This window comes from Oncorhynchus keta, chromosome 3 (assembly GCF_023373465.1).
Source record: "Oncorhynchus keta strain PuntledgeMale-10-30-2019 chromosome 3, Oket_V2, whole genome shotgun sequence".
NCBI lineage: Eukaryota > Metazoa > Chordata > Actinopteri > Salmoniformes > Salmonidae > Oncorhynchus > Oncorhynchus keta.
In genome coordinates this window covers 32,003,694-32,021,170 of record NC_068423.1, presented here as the reverse complement: position 1 = coordinate 32,021,170, position 17,477 = coordinate 32,003,694, and the positions used below count along the sequence as shown (strand labels likewise).

The 17,477-nt window shown below is 40.0% G+C and overlaps 1 protein-coding gene across 1 annotated transcript in view; it reads right to left on the bottom strand.

Moving 5' to 3' along the window:
* Window positions 1-1,673: 1,673 nt before the first annotated feature.
* LOC118377304 (visual pigment-like receptor peropsin) overlaps window positions 1,674-17,477 on the bottom strand; it is a 46,225-nt gene continuing 30,421 nt past the window's right edge. The window contains exons 3-6 of the mRNA XM_052496505.1: window positions 16,321-16,420; window positions 7,943-8,047; window positions 4,485-4,708; window positions 1,674-2,506 (exon numbers count right to left, since the gene is read on the bottom strand). Of these exons, the coding sequence (XP_052352465.1) occupies window positions 1,967-2,506; window positions 4,485-4,708; window positions 7,943-8,047; window positions 16,321-16,420 (969 nt within the window). The 3' untranslated portion in view covers window positions 1,674-1,966. The remainder of the gene's footprint in view (window positions 2,507-4,484; window positions 4,709-7,942; window positions 8,048-16,320; window positions 16,421-17,477) is intronic.

Here is a 17,477-nt window from a genome sequence, read left to right as displayed (position 1 = left end):
GTGACACCCTATTCCCTACATAGTAACACCCTACACAGTGACACCTTATTCCCTACATAGTGACACTCTATTTCCTATATAGTGACACCCTACATAGCGACACCTTATTCCCTACATAGTGACACTCTATTCCCTACATAGTGACACTTTATTCCTACATAGTGACACTCTATTCCCTACATAGTGACACTTTATTCCCTACATAGTGACACCCTACATAGTGACACCCTATTCCCTACATAGTGACACCCTACATAGTGACACCTTATTCCCTACATAGTGACACTTTATTCCCTACATAGTGACACCCTACATAGTGACACTCTATTCCCTATATATAGAGTGACACCCTACATAGTGACACCTTATTCCTACATAGTGACACTCTATTCCCTATATAGTGACACCCTACATAGTGACACCTTATTCCCTACATAGTGATACTCTATTCCCTACATAGTGACACCCTACATAGTGACACCTTATTCCCTACATAGTGACACCCTATTCCCTACATAGTAACACCCTATTCCCTATATATAGTGACACCCTACATAGTGACACCTTATTCCCTACATAGTGACACTCTATTCCCTACATAGTGACACTCTATTCCTACATAGTGACACTCTATTCCCTACATAGTGACACTCTATTCCTACATAGTGACACCCTACATAGTGACACCTTATTCCCTACATAGTGACACTCTATTCCCTATATAGTGACACCCTACATAGTGACACCTTATTCCCTACATAGTGACACTCTATTCCCTACATAGTGACACCCTACATAGTGACACCTTATTCCTACATAGTGACACCCTATTCCTACATAGTAACACCCTATTCCTATATATAGTGACACCCTACATAGTGACACCTTATTCCCTACATAGTGACACCCTATTCCCTACATAGTAACACCCTATTCCCTATATATAGTGACACCCTACATAGTGACACCTTATTCCCTACATAGTGACACTCTATTCCCTATATAGTGACACTCTATTCCCTATATAGTGACACTCTATTCCCTACATAGTGACACTCTATTCCCTATATAGTGACACTCTATTCCCTACATAGTGACACTCTATTCCCTATATAGTAACACTCTATTCCCTACATAGTGACACCTTATTCCCTACATAGTGACACCTTATTCCCTACATAGTGACACTCTATTCCCTTTATAGTGACACCCTACATAGTGACACCTTACATAGTGACACCTTATTCCCTACATAGTGACACCTTATTCCCTATACAGGGACACCCTATTCTCTGTAGTGGCACACTATTCCCTACATAGTAACACCCTATTCCCTACATAGTAACACCCTGTGGTCCTTCTGTAGCTCAGTTGGTAGAGCATGGCGCTTGTAACGCCAGGGTAGTGGGTTCGATCCCGGGACCACCCATACGTAGAATGTATGCACACATGACTGTAAGTCGCTTTGGATAAAGCGTCTGCTAAATGGCATATATTATTATTATTATATTATTATATGGTGACACCCTATTCCCTATTCACTATACAGGGACACCCTATTCTCTGTAGTGGCACACTATTCCCTACGTACTACCATAGGGCCTGGTCAAAAGTAGTGCACTATGTAGAGAATAGGGTTCTATTTTGAACGCACTGTTAGAAAAAGGGTTCTGAAAGGGTTCTGAAAGGGTTCTAAAAGGGTTCTGAAAGGGTTCTGAAAGGGGTCTGAAAGGGTTCTAAAAGGGTTCTGAAAGGGTTCTAAAAGGGTTCTGAAAGGGTTCTGAAAGGGTTCTGTCCTCAATGGAGAACGCATATCTGTTCCAGGTAGAAACCTTTTTGGTTTCAGGTAGAAAAAGGGTTCTACATGAAATAGGTTCTCTTATGGGGTACAACCCTTTAGGTTCTAGATAGCACCTTTTTTTTCTAATAGTGTAAGGTGCCATTTTGGATACACATTTAGAGATTTTTAGAGTCTTTCACTCTCGTACTCTGGCATCTCAGAGTGCATGCTGGGTAGAGGGGTAAGGGGTACATTGGGAATGTAGTAGAGTGACTCCTGACTGACAGTAGGCGGCGTGTGGGATGGACTATTCACCCCTGAGTCTGAATCCTGAGCCACGGAACCTTCTGTCTGCAGCATCTCTTCTTCACTATATTTACCCTTTCTTGACTGCAGAGGAAGTGAGATCACAGGAATCACAGGAAGGGACGTGGCCTCGGGATGGTCTTTCAGCTTCAGCTCGTCAAGCTCCTGGAAGTTCTTGAGGCGGACCACTTCCTTGTGGGCGGAGCCACCGTAACACGGCAACAGCACAAAGACTTCCTTACGGAACTTAGAACTCATTCCGAAGTAGATGAAGGGGTTGTAGAAGGAGGCGGATTTAGCAAAGAGACGGGTGAAGATTAAAGTCATGTTGGGGACGTGGTAACCACAGGCAGACCACATGGAGACCACAGCATAGGGAGACCATGCCATGATGAAGGCTGTGCAGATCACTATGGAGACCTGAAGGAGAAGTGACAGAGAAGAGAGGTTCAAAAAAGCTACAGGACTGTTTGGCTAGCTAAAGGACTGTTTGGCTAGCTACAGGACTGTTTGGCTAGCTAAAGGACTGTTAGGCTAGCTACAGGACTGTTTGGCTAGCTAAAGGACTGTTTGGCTAGCTAAAAGACTGTTTGGCTAGCTACAGGACTGTTTGGCTAGCTACAGGACTGTTTGGCTAGCTAAAGGACTGTTTGGCTAGCTACAGGACTGTTTGGCTAGCTAAAGGACTGTTTGGCTAGCTACAGGACTGTTTGGCTAGCTACAGGACTGTTTGGCTAGCTAAAAGACTGTTTGGCTAGCTACAGGACTGTTTGGCTAGCTAAAGGACTGTTTGGCTAGCTACAGGACTGTTTGGCTAGCTAAAGGACTGTTTGGCTAGCTACAGGACTGTTTGACTAGCTACAGGACTGTTTAGCTAGCTACAGGACTGTTTGACTAGCTACAGGACTGTTTGGCTAGCTACAATACTGTTTGGCTAGCTACAAGACTGTTTGGCTAGCTACAGGACTGTTTGGCTAGATACAGGACTGTTTGGCTAGATACAGGACTGTTTGGCTAGCTACAGGACTGTTTGGCTAGCTACAGGACTGTTTGGCTAGATACAGGACTGTTTGGCTAGCTACAGGACTGTTTGGCTAGCTACAGGACTGTTTGGCTAGATACAGGACTGTTTGGCTAGATACAGGACTGTTTAGCTAGCTACAGGACTGTTTGGCTAGCTACAGGACTGTTTGGCTAGCTACAGGACTGTTTGGCTAGATACAGGACTGTTTGGCTAGATACAGGACTGTTTAGCTAGCTACAGGACTGTTTGACTAGCTACAGGACTGTTTGGCTAGCTACAGGACTGTTTGGCTAGCTACAGGACTGTTTGGCTAGCTACAAGACTGTTTGGCTAGCTACAGGACTGTTTGGCTAGATACAGGACTGTTTGGCTAGATACAGGACTGTTTGGCTAGCTAAAGGACTGTTTGGCTAGCTACAGGACTGTTTGGCTAGATACAGGACTGTTTGGCTAGCTACAGGACTGTTTGGCTAGATACAGGACTGTTTGGCTAGCACAGACTGGAATATGTTTTGGGATTCACCCGATAACATTGATGAGTTTACCACATCAGTCACCGGCGTCATTAATAAATGCATCGACGACTTCGTCCCCACAGTGACAGTACAAACATATCCCAACCAGAAGCCATGTATTACAGGCAACATCCGCACTGAATTTAAGGATAGAGCTGTCGCTTTCAAGGAGCGGAACACTAATCTGGACGCTTACAAGAAATCCTGCTTTGACCTCCAAAGAGACATCAAACAGGCAAAGTGCCGATAAAGGACTAAGATCGAATCGTACTACACCAGCTCTGACGCTCGTTGGATGTGGCAGGGCTTACAAACTATCACGGATTCCAAAGGGAATTGGAGCTGCTAGTTGCCCAGTGATGTAAGCCTACCAGAAGATTGAAATGCCATCAATGCTCGCCTCAAGGCAAGCAACACTGAACAATGCATGAGAGCACCAGCCATTCCGGACGACTGTGTGATCTAATTTTTTTTGTAGCCAATGTGAGTAAGATCTTTAAACAGGTTAACATTCACAAGGCCGCAATGCCAGACTAAATACCAGTACACGTAGGATGTGCTGACCAGCTGGCAAATGTCCTCACTAACCTTTTCAACCTCTCCCTGACTTGGGCCCCGTAAGTCAGCATTTCACTGTTAGTCTACACGTGTCGTTTACAAAGCAGGTGACACATATTTGTAATTTTAATTTTATTTGAATGTTTACTGTCCACTGTGCTTCTGATGTACCTTATGCGGTCTTGGTTGGGTTATTTAAAAAAAAATCCCTTTCTGTTTCTGTTCTGTTGATGTAAATAGGTCCTCTAACTAAATGTTATTGATCTAATTGATTCATTGATTGGTTGGTTAATTGTCTCACCCTCGTGACGTCTCGTTCCACCTTCCTCTGTCTGGCTGAGAGGTATCCATCAGCAGACATGGCGTTGCTGCTCACCACTGTATGGATGATGGCTATATAGGAGAAAACCATGACCATGACCGGGACGAAGAAGCAGGTGATAAGGATGGACATGATGTAGGACTTGTAGATGGTGGAGTAGTTAGCCTTGGACCAGTCCACCTCACAGGTCCCGTACCCGCAGTCTGGAGGTGGAGATATGGGGATGAATGGGTTAGAGTGGTGTTTCGAGAGGTGGTCGCATGAATGGATGGATGAACGGCTGGATGGATGGATGGTCGTATGAATGGATGGATGGTCGCATGCATGAATGGATGAACGGAAGAATGAATACATGGATATATAGAGGGATAAATGGATGGATGGATGGATATATAGAGGGATAAATGGATGGATGGATGGATATATAGAGGGATAAATGGATGGATGGATGGATATATAGAGGGATAAATGGACGGATGGATGGATGAATACATGGATATATAGAGGGATAAATGGATGGATGGATGGATGGATATATAGAGGGATAAATGGATGGATGGATGGATATATAGAGGGATAAATGGATGGATGGATGGATGGATATATAGAGGGGAAAAATGGATGGATGGATGGATGGATATATAGAGGGATAAATGGATGGATGGATGGATATATAGAGGATAAATGGATGGATGGATGGATGGATATATAGAGGATGGATGGAAAAATGGATGGATGGATGGATGAATACATGGATATATAGAGGGATAAATGGATGGATAAATGGATGGATGGATGGATGGATGGATATATAGAGGGATAAATGGATGGATGGATGGATGGATATATAGAGGGAAAAATGGATGGATGGAGGGATGAATACATGGATATATAGATGGATATATGGATGGATGGATGGATGGATATATAGAGGGATAAATGGATGGATGGATGGATATATAGAGGGATAAATGGATGGATGGATGGATGGATGGATGGATGGATGGATACATGGATATATAGAGGGATAAATGGATGGATGGATGAACAGATGGATGGATGGATGGATATATAGAGGGATAAATGGATGGATGGATGGATGGATGGATGAATACATGGATATATAGAGGGATAAATGGTTGGATGGATGAACAGATGGATGGATGAATACATGGATATATAGGGGGATAAATGGATGGATGGATGGATGGATATATAGAGGGATAAATGGATGGATGGATGGATATATAGAGGGATAAATGGATGGATGGATGGATATATAGAGGGAAAAATGGATGGATGGATGGATGGATATATAGAGGGAAAAATGGATGGATGGATGAACGGATGGATGGACGGATGGATATATAGAGGGATAAATGGATGGATGGATGGATGGATGGATACATGGATATATAGAGGGATAAATGGATGGATGGATGAACAGATGGATGGACGTATGGATATATAGAGGGATAAATGGATGGATGGATGGATGGATGAATACATGGATATATAGAGGGATAAATGGTTGGATGGATGAACAGATGGATGGATGAATACATGGATATATAGGGGGATAAATGGATGGATAAATGGATGGATGGATGGATGGATATATAGAGGGATAAATGGATGGATGGATATATAGAGGGAAAAATGGATGGATGGATGAATACATGGATATATAGAGGGAAAAATGGATGGATGGAGGGATGAATACATGGATATATAGAGGGATAAATTGATGGATGGATGGATGGAAGAATACATGGATATATAGATGGATATATGGATGGATGGATGGATGGATGGATGGATGGATGGATGGATGGATGGATATATAGAGGGATAAATGGATGGATGGATTAACGGATGGATGGATGGATGGATATATAGAGGGATAAATGGATGGATGGATGGATGGATGAATACATGGATATATAGAGGGATAAATGGATGGATGGATGAACAGATGGATGGATGGATGGATATATAGAGGGATAAATGGATGGATGGATGGATGGATGAATACATGGATATATAGAGGGATAAATGGTTGGATGGATGAACAGATGAATGGATGAATACATGGATATATAGAGGGATAAATGGATGGATGGATGGATGGATGGATGGATATATAGAGGGATAAATGGATGGATGGATGGATGGATATATAGAGGGATAAATGGATGGATGGATGGATGAATACATGGATATATAGAGGGATAAATGGATGGATGGAGGGATGAATACATGGATATATAGAGGGATAAATTGATGGATGGATGGATGAATACATGGATATATAGAGGGATAAATGGATGGATGGAGGGATGAATACATGGATATATAGAGGAATAAATGGATGGATGGATGGATATATAGAGGGATAAATGGATGGATGGATGGATATATAGAGGAATAAATGGATGGGTTAGAGCGGTGTTTCGAGAGGTGGTCGCATGCATGAATGGATGAACGGATGGATGGATGAAGACATGGATATATAGATGGATAAATGGATGGATGGATGGATGAATACATGGATATATAGATGGATAAATGGATGATGGATGGATATATAGATGGATAAATGGATGGATGGAGGGATGAATACATGGATATATAGAGGAATAAATGGATGGATGGATGGATATATAGAGGGATAAATGGATGGATGGATGGATATATAGAGGAATAAATGGATGGGTTAGATGAATACATGGTGTTAAATGGATGATGGTGGTCGATGCATGAATGGATGAACGGATGGATGGATAGAGGGATAAAAGACATGGATATATAGATGGATAAATGGATGGATGGATGGATGAATACATGGATATATAGATGGATAAATGGATGGATGGATGGATGAATACATGGATATATAGATGGATAAATGGATGGATGGATGGATGAATACATGGATATATAGATGGATAAATGGATGATGGATGGATATATAGATGGATAAATGGATGGATGGATGGATAAATACATGGATATATAGAGGGATAAATGGATGAATGGATGGATGGATATATAGAGGGATGGATGGATGGATGGATGAATGGATGGATGGATGGATATATAGAGGGATAAATGAATGAATGGATGGATGGATATATAGAGGGATGGATGGATGGATGGATGGATATATATGGAGGGATAAATGAATGAATGGATGGATGGATATGGATGGATGGAGGGATGAATGGATGAATGGATGGATGGATGGATGGATGGATGGATGTATGTATGGATGGATCGAAGGATATATAGAGGGATAAATGGATGGATGGATGGATATATAGAGGGATAAATGGATGAATGGATGGATGGATATATAGAGGGATGGATGGATGGATATATAGAGGGATGGATGTATGTATGGATGGATCGAGGAAGGTAGGGAGGGAGACACTAACCTGTGTAGCTGCCCCAGCCCAGCAGTGGAGCGACAGACCAGAACAAAGCTCCAACCCAGATGAACATTAGAGAGATGCAGATGGTGCTTAAACTGATGCAGTAGGCTGGAAACAGGGCACACACACACGCACGCACGCACGCACGCGCGCACACACACACACACACACACACACACACACACACACACACACACACACACACACACACACACACACACACACACACACACACACACACACACACACACACACACACACACACAGACACAGGCAATGAGTGTGTGTTCCAGGCAAGCCACTTTGTGACATTGGTTGATGTAAAAAGGGCTTTATATATTAATGTGATTGATTGATATAACATGCTTTGAGGAATAGTGTGTAAAACACGATAATCAACATTTCCCTTTATCCCTGCAGTCACCATCAACATTTCCCTTTAATCCTGCAGTCACCATCAACATTTCCCTTTAATCCTGCAGTCACCATCAACATTTCCTTTAATCCCATCAACATTTCCTTTAATCCTGCAGTCACCCTAATCCTTTAATCCTGCAGTCACCCTCAACTTTAATTTCACCCTCCATTTCCTATAATCCTGCAGTCACCCTCAACATTTCATCCTGCTTCAACATTTCCCTGTAATCCTGCAGTCACCCTCAACATTTCTATAATCCTGCAGTCACCATCAACATTTCCCTTTAATCCTGCAGTCACCCTCAACATTTCCCCTTTAATCCTGCAGTCACCCTCAACATTTCCCTATAATCCTGCAGTCACCTCAACATTTCCCTTTAATCCTGCAGTCACCCTCAACATTTCCCTTTAATCCTGCAGTCACCCTCAACATTTCCCTATAATCCTGCAGTCACCCTCAACATTTCCCTTTAATCCTGCAGTCACCCTCAACATTTTTTAATCCTGTAATCCTGCAGTCAACCTCAACATTTCCCTATAATCCTGCAGTCACCCTCAACATTTCCCTATAATCGTGCAGTCACTCCTCAACATTTCCCTTTAATCCTGCAGTCACCATCAACATTTCCCTTTAATCCTGCAGTCACCCTCAACATTTCCCTTTAATCCTGCAGTCACCATCAACATTTCCCTTTAATCCTGCAGTCACCCTCAACATTTCCCTTTAATCCTATCATTCTCCATAAAGGTTCTATAAAGAACCATTAAAAGGGTTCTAAATAGCCCAAAAAGGATTGTAAACATAGCGGAATACTTTTTGTTGCTATATAGTACCTTTTTAATAGTTCTTTAGAGGAACCTTAGGAAAGTTTTTTATAGCACCATACAGGTTCCATTTAGAACCTCATGAGCATGATTCTTTATAGCACCATACAGGTTCCATTTAGAACCTCATGAGCATGATTCTTTATAGCACCATACAGGTTCCATTTAGAACCTCATGAGCATGATTCTTTATAGCACCATACAGGTTCCATTTAGAACCTCATGAGCATGATTCTTTATAGCACCATACAGGTTCCATTTAGAACCTCGTGAGCATGATTCTTTATAGCACCATACAGGTTCCATTTAGAACCTCGTGAGCATGATTCTTTATAGCACCATACAGGTTCCATTTAGAACCTCATGAGCATGATTCTTTATAGCACCATAAGGTTCCATTTAGAACCTCGAGCATGATTCTTTATAGCACCATACAGGTTCCATTTAGAACCTCGTGAGCATGATTCTTCATAGCACCATACAGGTTCCATTTAGAACCTCATGAGCATGATTCTTTATAGAACCTTCAAAATAAAGCAGCAGCAAAAAAGGCGATCTGCTATTGGTTACAAGCCAAACAACCCTTATCTGGTGCAATATAGAACCATTTGTTTTTCTGTGTAGTCCTTGATCCTAGATCAGTGTGTCACCTCTCTAAAAGGGCTCTGATTTCCAAATGATATTCCTCTGCGAGCACGCGACAGGAAAAGTTGGAGGCACGTTAAAGTCCTGAATTCTTTCCACCCCAGTTATGAATGTCAGACTGTGACATTTTATGAACAATGAGTCTCTTTTTTCAGGCGCCACCCGGCAAGCACTTGTAAATTACTCCCACTGAAAATAACCTTTCTTGACAAAGTACATATAGGTTTGTATTCAGTGAGAAGAGAATGAATCGATTGTTGTGATTGGTGTGCTTCCAATGACCAACAAAATTAAATCAGTCACTTATATCTGAGTACAGGACATGTTGTGTGAATCCTGTATGAGGTGATGCGCTTTAGTGCCTCAGTGAATTATGTAACACAATAGCCTAATTGAGGCCAATCTGAACGATCAATTTCAAAGAATTTCAACGTGATATGATTTATGAAAGATGTTCAGCACACAATCCAATAATGACACATACAGTACAAGATCCAGTCAACTGATGAACTAAAGAAACAACCCAGAATGTATTAAATTGTATACAATTGATTGATGAATAGACTACTCTACCCAAGATGTCAGCCATGTTGTATTTCTTTCAAAACATACTGTAAAACCACTCCTCATGTAATCCCCCCCTCCTGTAAAACCTCCCCTCCTGTAAAACCTCCCCTCCTGTAAAAACCTCCCCTCATGTAAAACATCCCCTCCTGTAAAACCTCCCCTCCTGTAAAAACCTCCCCTCATGTAAAACATCCCCTCTTGTAAAATGTCTCCTCCTGTAAAAACCTCCCCTCCCGTAAAACCCCCCTCCCGTAAAACCCCCCTCCTGTAAAACCTCCCCTCCTGTAAAGCTTCCCCTCCTGTAAAACCTCCCCTCCTGTAAAACCTCCCCTCCTGTAAAACTTTCCCTCCTGTAAAACTTCCCCTCCTGTAAAACCTCCCTCCTGTAAAACCTCCTCCTGTAAAACCTCCCCTCCTGTAAAACCTCCCTCCTGTAAAAACCTCTCCTCATGTAAAACATCCCCTCCTGTAAAAACCTCCCCTTCGGAGCAATCAACCCACCATAGAGTGATAACAACAGAAGTTAACATTAGCAGTTATATTATTACCTAGTTAAGACATTCCTCACCTCAACCTCACCTCAAATTAACTTAATTGTCAGGTCTGGTGTAGAGAATGTACTATAATAGTTATCATTAATCAAACAGTAATCTCCTTCCATAAATCCAGTCAGTAATGACAGCCCATTAACAGCGAGGACAACATATATCACGCTCTTTCTTCTCTTGTCAGATAAGACCTACTGGAATGTGACTCCCCAATTGACACCATGTTCCCTATTTAGTGCACTACTTTTGACCAGGGCTGACACCATGTACCCTATTTAGTGCACTACGTTTGACCAGGCCCTATGGACCGCACCTAACTTCTTTCCAGAGAGACATCAGGGATTGTAACATACTTTGTTTCACGGAAACATGTCTTTCTCTGGGATATACTGTTGGAATCGGTCCAACTGGATTCTCAGTTCATCGCTCTGACAGGAATAAACATCTCTCCGGAAGAAGAAGAAGAAGGGTGGGGGTGTACAGTTGAAGTCGGAAGTTTACATACACTTAAGTTGGAGCCATTAAAACTCGTTTTTCAACCACTCCACAAATTTCATGTTAACAAACTATAGTTTTGGCAAGTCTGTTAGGACATCTACTTTGTGCATGACACAAGTAATCTTTCCAACAATTGTTTAGGCTACCCGAAACGTTTGACCCAAGTTAAACAATTTAAAGGCAATGCTACCAAATACTAATTGAGTGTATGTAAACTTCTGACCCACTGGGAATGTGATGAAAGAAATAAAAGCTGAAATAAATCATTCTCTCTACTATTTTTCGGACATTTCACATTCTTAAAATAAAGTGGTGATCCTAACTGACCTAAGACAGGGAATTTTTACTGGGATTAAATGTCAGGAATTGTGAGAAACTGAGTTTAAATGTATTTGGCTAAGGCGTATGTAAACTTCCGACTTCAACTGTATGTTTTCATGATTAACGACTCATGGTGTAATTGTGATAACACACAGGAACTCAAGTCCTTTGTTCCCCCGACCTATCAAATGCTGTATTAATCTCCCAATAGATTTGACTTCGGTTATGGTCAAGGCCGTGGTACACACCCCCCGCCCCCTCAAGCCGATACCACAACGGCCCTCAAGGAACTTCCCTGGACCTTATGCAAATCTTCTCCGGGTAAATATTTCTGTAGGCGATGACCTTGTTATGGAAGGTTTGGGAATCGCTTTCTTTTAGTTGGTTGTATAATTTAACGGCTCTTTTGGGGATTTTGATAATTACCGGGTACCGGCCTAATTCTGCTCTGTATTATTTGATGTTTACGTTGTACACGCAGGATGTTTTTGCAGTATTCTGCATGCAGAGTCTCTATTTGGTGATGGTCCCATTTTGTGAAATCTTGGTTGGTGAGCGGACCCCAGACATCACAACCACAAAGGGTAATGGGTAATGGGTTCTATAATTGATTCAAGTATTTTTGGCCAGTTCCAGAGCAATGGTGTCTAGATGGAAGTTGTATTTGTGGTCCTAGCAACTGACCTTTTTTTTGAAACACCATTATTTTTTTGTCTTACTGAGATTTACTGTCAGGGCCCAGGTCTGACAGAATCTATGCAGAACATCTAGGTGCTGCTGTAGGACCTCCTTGGTTGGTGACAGAAGTACCAGATCATCAGGAAATGGCAAATGGAGTGAAGCTTTTTTTTTAGACTTTGGCTTTGTTTTGATTTGTTTGTTTGTCAATGAGGGGTGCAGGGTGAATACGTGGTCTGTTGTATGGTAATTTGTTAAAGCCAATTGGACATTTGCTCAGTACATTGTTTTCACTGAGGAAATGTACAAGTCTGCTGTTAATGATAATGCAGAAAGATTTCCTACGTTTGCTGTTGATAGTTATTGGGGGCGGCAGCAGGTAGCCTAGTGGTTAGAGCGTTGGGCCAGTAACTGACAGGTTGCTGGATCAAATCACCGAGCTGGCAAGGTAAAAATCTGTCATTCTGCCCCTAAACAAGGCAGTTATTTTATTGTGTTACTTTTTATAATTCTTTACTTTAGTTTATTTGGTAAATATTTTCTTAACTCTTCTTGAACTGCACTGTTGGTTAAGGGCTTGTGAGTAAACATTTCACAGTAAGGTCTACACTGTTGGTTAAGGGCTTGTGAGTAAACATTTCACAGTAAGGTCTACACTGTTGGTTAAGGGCTTGTGAGTAAACATTTCACAGTAAGGTCTACACTGTTGGTTAAGGGCTTGTGAGTAAACATTTCACAGTAAGGTCTACACTGTTGGTTAAGGGCTTGTGAGTAAACATTTCACAGTAAGGTCTACACTGTTGGTTAAGGGCTTGTGAGTAAACATTTCACAGTAAGGTCTACACTGTTGGTTAAGGGCTTGTGAGTAAACATTTCACAGTAAGGCCTACACTGTTGGTTAAGGGCTTGTGAGTAAACATTTCACAGTAAGGTCTACACTGTTGGTTAAGGGCTTGTGAGTAAACATTTCACAGTAAGGTCTACACTGTTGGTTAAGGGCTTGTGAGTAAACATTTCACAGTAAGGTCTACACTGTTGGTTAAGGGCTTGTGAGTAAACATTTCACAGTAAGGTCTACACTGTTGGTTAAGGGCTTGTGAGTAAACATTTCACAGTAAGGCCTACACTGTTGGTTAAGGGCTTGTGAGTAAACATTTCACAGTAAGGTCTACACTGTTGGTTAAGGGCTTGTGAGTAAACATTTCACAGTAAGGTCTACACTGTTGGTTAAGGGCTTGTGAGTAAACATTTCACAGTAAGGCCTACACTGTTGGTTAAGGGCTTGTGAGTAAACATTTCACAGTAAGATCTACACTGTTGGTTAAGGGCTTGTGAGTAAACATTTCACAGTAAGGTCTACACTGTTGGTTAAGGGCTTGTGAGTAAACATTTCACAGTAAGGTCTACACTGTTGGTTAAGGGCTTGTGAGTAAACATTTCACAGTAAGGTCTACACTGTTGGTTAAGGGCTTGTGAGTAAACATTTCACAGTAAGGTCTACACTTGTTGTGTTTCGTGACAAAGTTTGATTTGATTTGATTTTAATCATAAAACGGAATTTCTGGAAAACCTGGGAATTCAGAGGAAGTTACCAGCGTTTTGTCAACCTACTCGAGACAATAGTTTAGCTGTTATAATTGACATGTTATTCTGCCTTTTGTGTTATAATTGATATGTTATTCTGTTATTCTGACCTTTGTGTTATAATTGATATGTTATTCTGTTATTCTGACCTTTGTGTTATAATTGATATGTTATTCTGTTATTCTGACCTTTGTGTTATAATTGATATGTTATTCTGTTATTCTGACCTTTGTGTTATAATTGATATGTTATTCTGTTATTCTGACCTTTGTGTTATAATTGATATGTTATTCTGTTATTCTGACCTTTGTGTTATAATTGATATGTTATTCTGTTATTCTGACCTTTGTGTTATAATTGATATGTTATTCTGTTATTCTGACCTTTGTGTTATAATTGATATGTTATTCTGTTATTCTGACCTTTTGTGTTATAATTTATATGTTATTCTGTTATTCTGACCTTTTGTGTTATAATTGATATGTTATTCTGTTATTCTGACCTTTGTGTTATAATTGATATGTTATTCTGTTATTCTGACCTTTGTGTTATAATTGATATGTTATTCTGTTATTCTGACCTTTGTGTTATAATTGATATGTTATTCTGTTATTCTGACCTTTGTGTTATAATTGATATGTTATTCTGTTATTCTGACCTTTGTGTTATAATTGATATGTTATTCTGTTATTCTGACCTTTGTGTTATAATTGATATGTTATTCTGTTATTCTGACCTTTGTGTTATAATTGATATGTTATTCTGTTATTCTGACCTTTGTGTTATAATTGATATGTTATTCTGTTATTCTGACCTTTGTGTTATAATTGACATGTTATTCTGACATTTGTGTTATAATTGATATGTTATTCTGTTATTCTGACCTTTGTGTTATAATTGTTATTCTGATGTTTATTCTGTTATTCTGACCTTTGTGTTATAATTGATATGTTATTCTGTTATTCTGACCTTTGTGTTATAATTGATATGTTATTCTGTTATTCTGACCTTTGTGTTATAATTGATATGTTATTCTGTTATTCTGACCTTTGTGTTATATGTTATTTGACCTTTGTGTTATATATTGATATGTTATTCTGTTATTCTGACCTTTGTGTTATAATTGATATGTTATTCTGTTATTCTGACCTTTGTGTTATAATTGATATGTTATTCTGTTATTCTTTGTGTTATAATTGATATGTTATTCTGTTATTCTGACCTTTGTGTTATAATTGATATGTTATTCTGTTATTCTGACCTTTGTGTTATAATTGATATGTTATTCTGTTATTCTGACCTTTGTGTTATAATTGATATGTTATTCTGTTATTCTGACCTTTGTGTTATAATTGATATGTTATTCTGTTATTCTGACCTTTGTGTTATAATTGATATGTTATTCTGTTATTCTGACCTTTGTGTTATAATTGATATGTTATTCTGTTATTCTGACCTTTGTGTTATAATTGATATGTTATTCTGTTATTCTGACCTTTGTGTTATAATTGATATGTTATTCTGTTATTCTGACCTTTGTGTTATAATTGATATGTTATTCTGTTATTCTGACCTTTGTGTTATAATTGATATGTTATTCTGTTATTCTGACCTTTGTGTTATAATTGATATGTTATTCTGTTATTCTGACCTTTGTGTTATAATTGATATGTTATTCTGTTATTCTGACCTTTGTGTTATAATTGATATGTTATTCTGTTATTCTGACCTTTGTGTTATAATTGATATGTTATTCTGTTATTCTGACCTTTGTGTTATAATTGATATGTTATTCTGTTATTCTGACCTTTGTGTTATAATTGATATGTTATTCTGTTATTCTGACCTTTGTGTTATAATTGATATGTTATTCTGTTATTCTGAGCTTTGTGTTATAATTGATATGTTATTCTGTTATTCTGACCTTTGTGTTATAATTGGTATGTTATTCTGTTATTCTGACCTTTGTGTTATAATTGATATGTTATTCTGTTATTCTGACCTTTGTGTTATAATTGATATGTTATTCTGACCTTTGTGTTATAATTGATATGTTATTCTGTTATTCTGACCTTTGTGTTATAATTGATATGTTATTCTGTTATTCTGACCTTTGTGTTATAATTGATATGTTATTCTGTTATTCTGACCTTTGTGTTATAATTGATATGTTATTCTGACCTTTGTGTTATAATTGATATGTTATTCTGTTATTCTGACCTTTGTGTTATAATTGATATGTTATTCTGTTATTCTGACCTTTGTGTTATAATTGATATGTTATTCTGTTATTCTGACCTTTGTTAGGCTGGCATCCCTTGATGTATCTGGTGACACTGATGACAGTCAGGGTGTTGATGCTGGCCAGGCCAAACAACAAGGTGAAGAAGCCATCAACCTAGGAGAGGAGATAGGGGGAGGGTCAGTAAGCTATTGGTTCACATCTGATAATGACTGGCTGTCTCTGCCTGTCACTCAGTGATGACTGACAGGTTACTGAAGCATACTTTCATAGGGGCGGGACCATTTTAGTTTTGTTTTTGCTGTAGTCTGTATCAGATAATATAACACGTTGCTCTGGTCTGTATCAGATAGTATAATACTTATATTTTGTTTGTATCAGAGAATGACTTAGCTTCAGGGCCTGTACGTACTACTACTACGGCTACTACACCGGCTACTACACCGGCTACTACACCGGCTACTACGGCTACTACACCGGCTACTACACCGGCTACTACACCGGCTCCGACGCTTGTCGGATGTGGCAGGAGCTTGAAAACTGTTACAGACTACAAGGGGAGCACAGCTGCGAGCTTCCCAGTGACGAGCCTACTAGGCGAGATAAATTACTTCTACGCTCGCTTGGAGGCAAGCAACACTGAAGCATGCATGAGAGCATCAGTTGTTCCGGATGACTGTGTGATCGCACTCTTCATAGTCGATGTGAGTAAGACCTTTAAACAGGTCAACATTATCAAGGCCGCAGGGCCAAACAGATTAACAGGACGTGTACTCCGGCATGCGCTGACCAACTGGCAAGTGTCTTCACTGACATTTTCAACCTGTCCCTAACTGAGTCTGTAATACCAACATGTTTCAAGCAGACCACCATAGTCCCTGTGCCCAAGAACACTAAAGTAAGCTGCCTAAATGATTACTGACCCGTAGCACTCACGTCTGTAGCCATGAAGTGCTTTGAAAGGCTCTTCATGGCTCACATCACACCATTATCCCAGAAACCCTAGACCCACTCAAATTTGCATACCGCCTCAACAGATCCACAGATTACACAATCTCTATTGCACTCCACACTGCTCTTTCCCACCTGGACAAAATGAACACCTTTGTGAGAATGCTGTTCATTGACTACAACTCAGCGTTCAACACCATAGTGCCCTCAAAGCTCATCACTAAGCTAAGGATCCTGGGACTAAACACCTCCCTCTGCAACT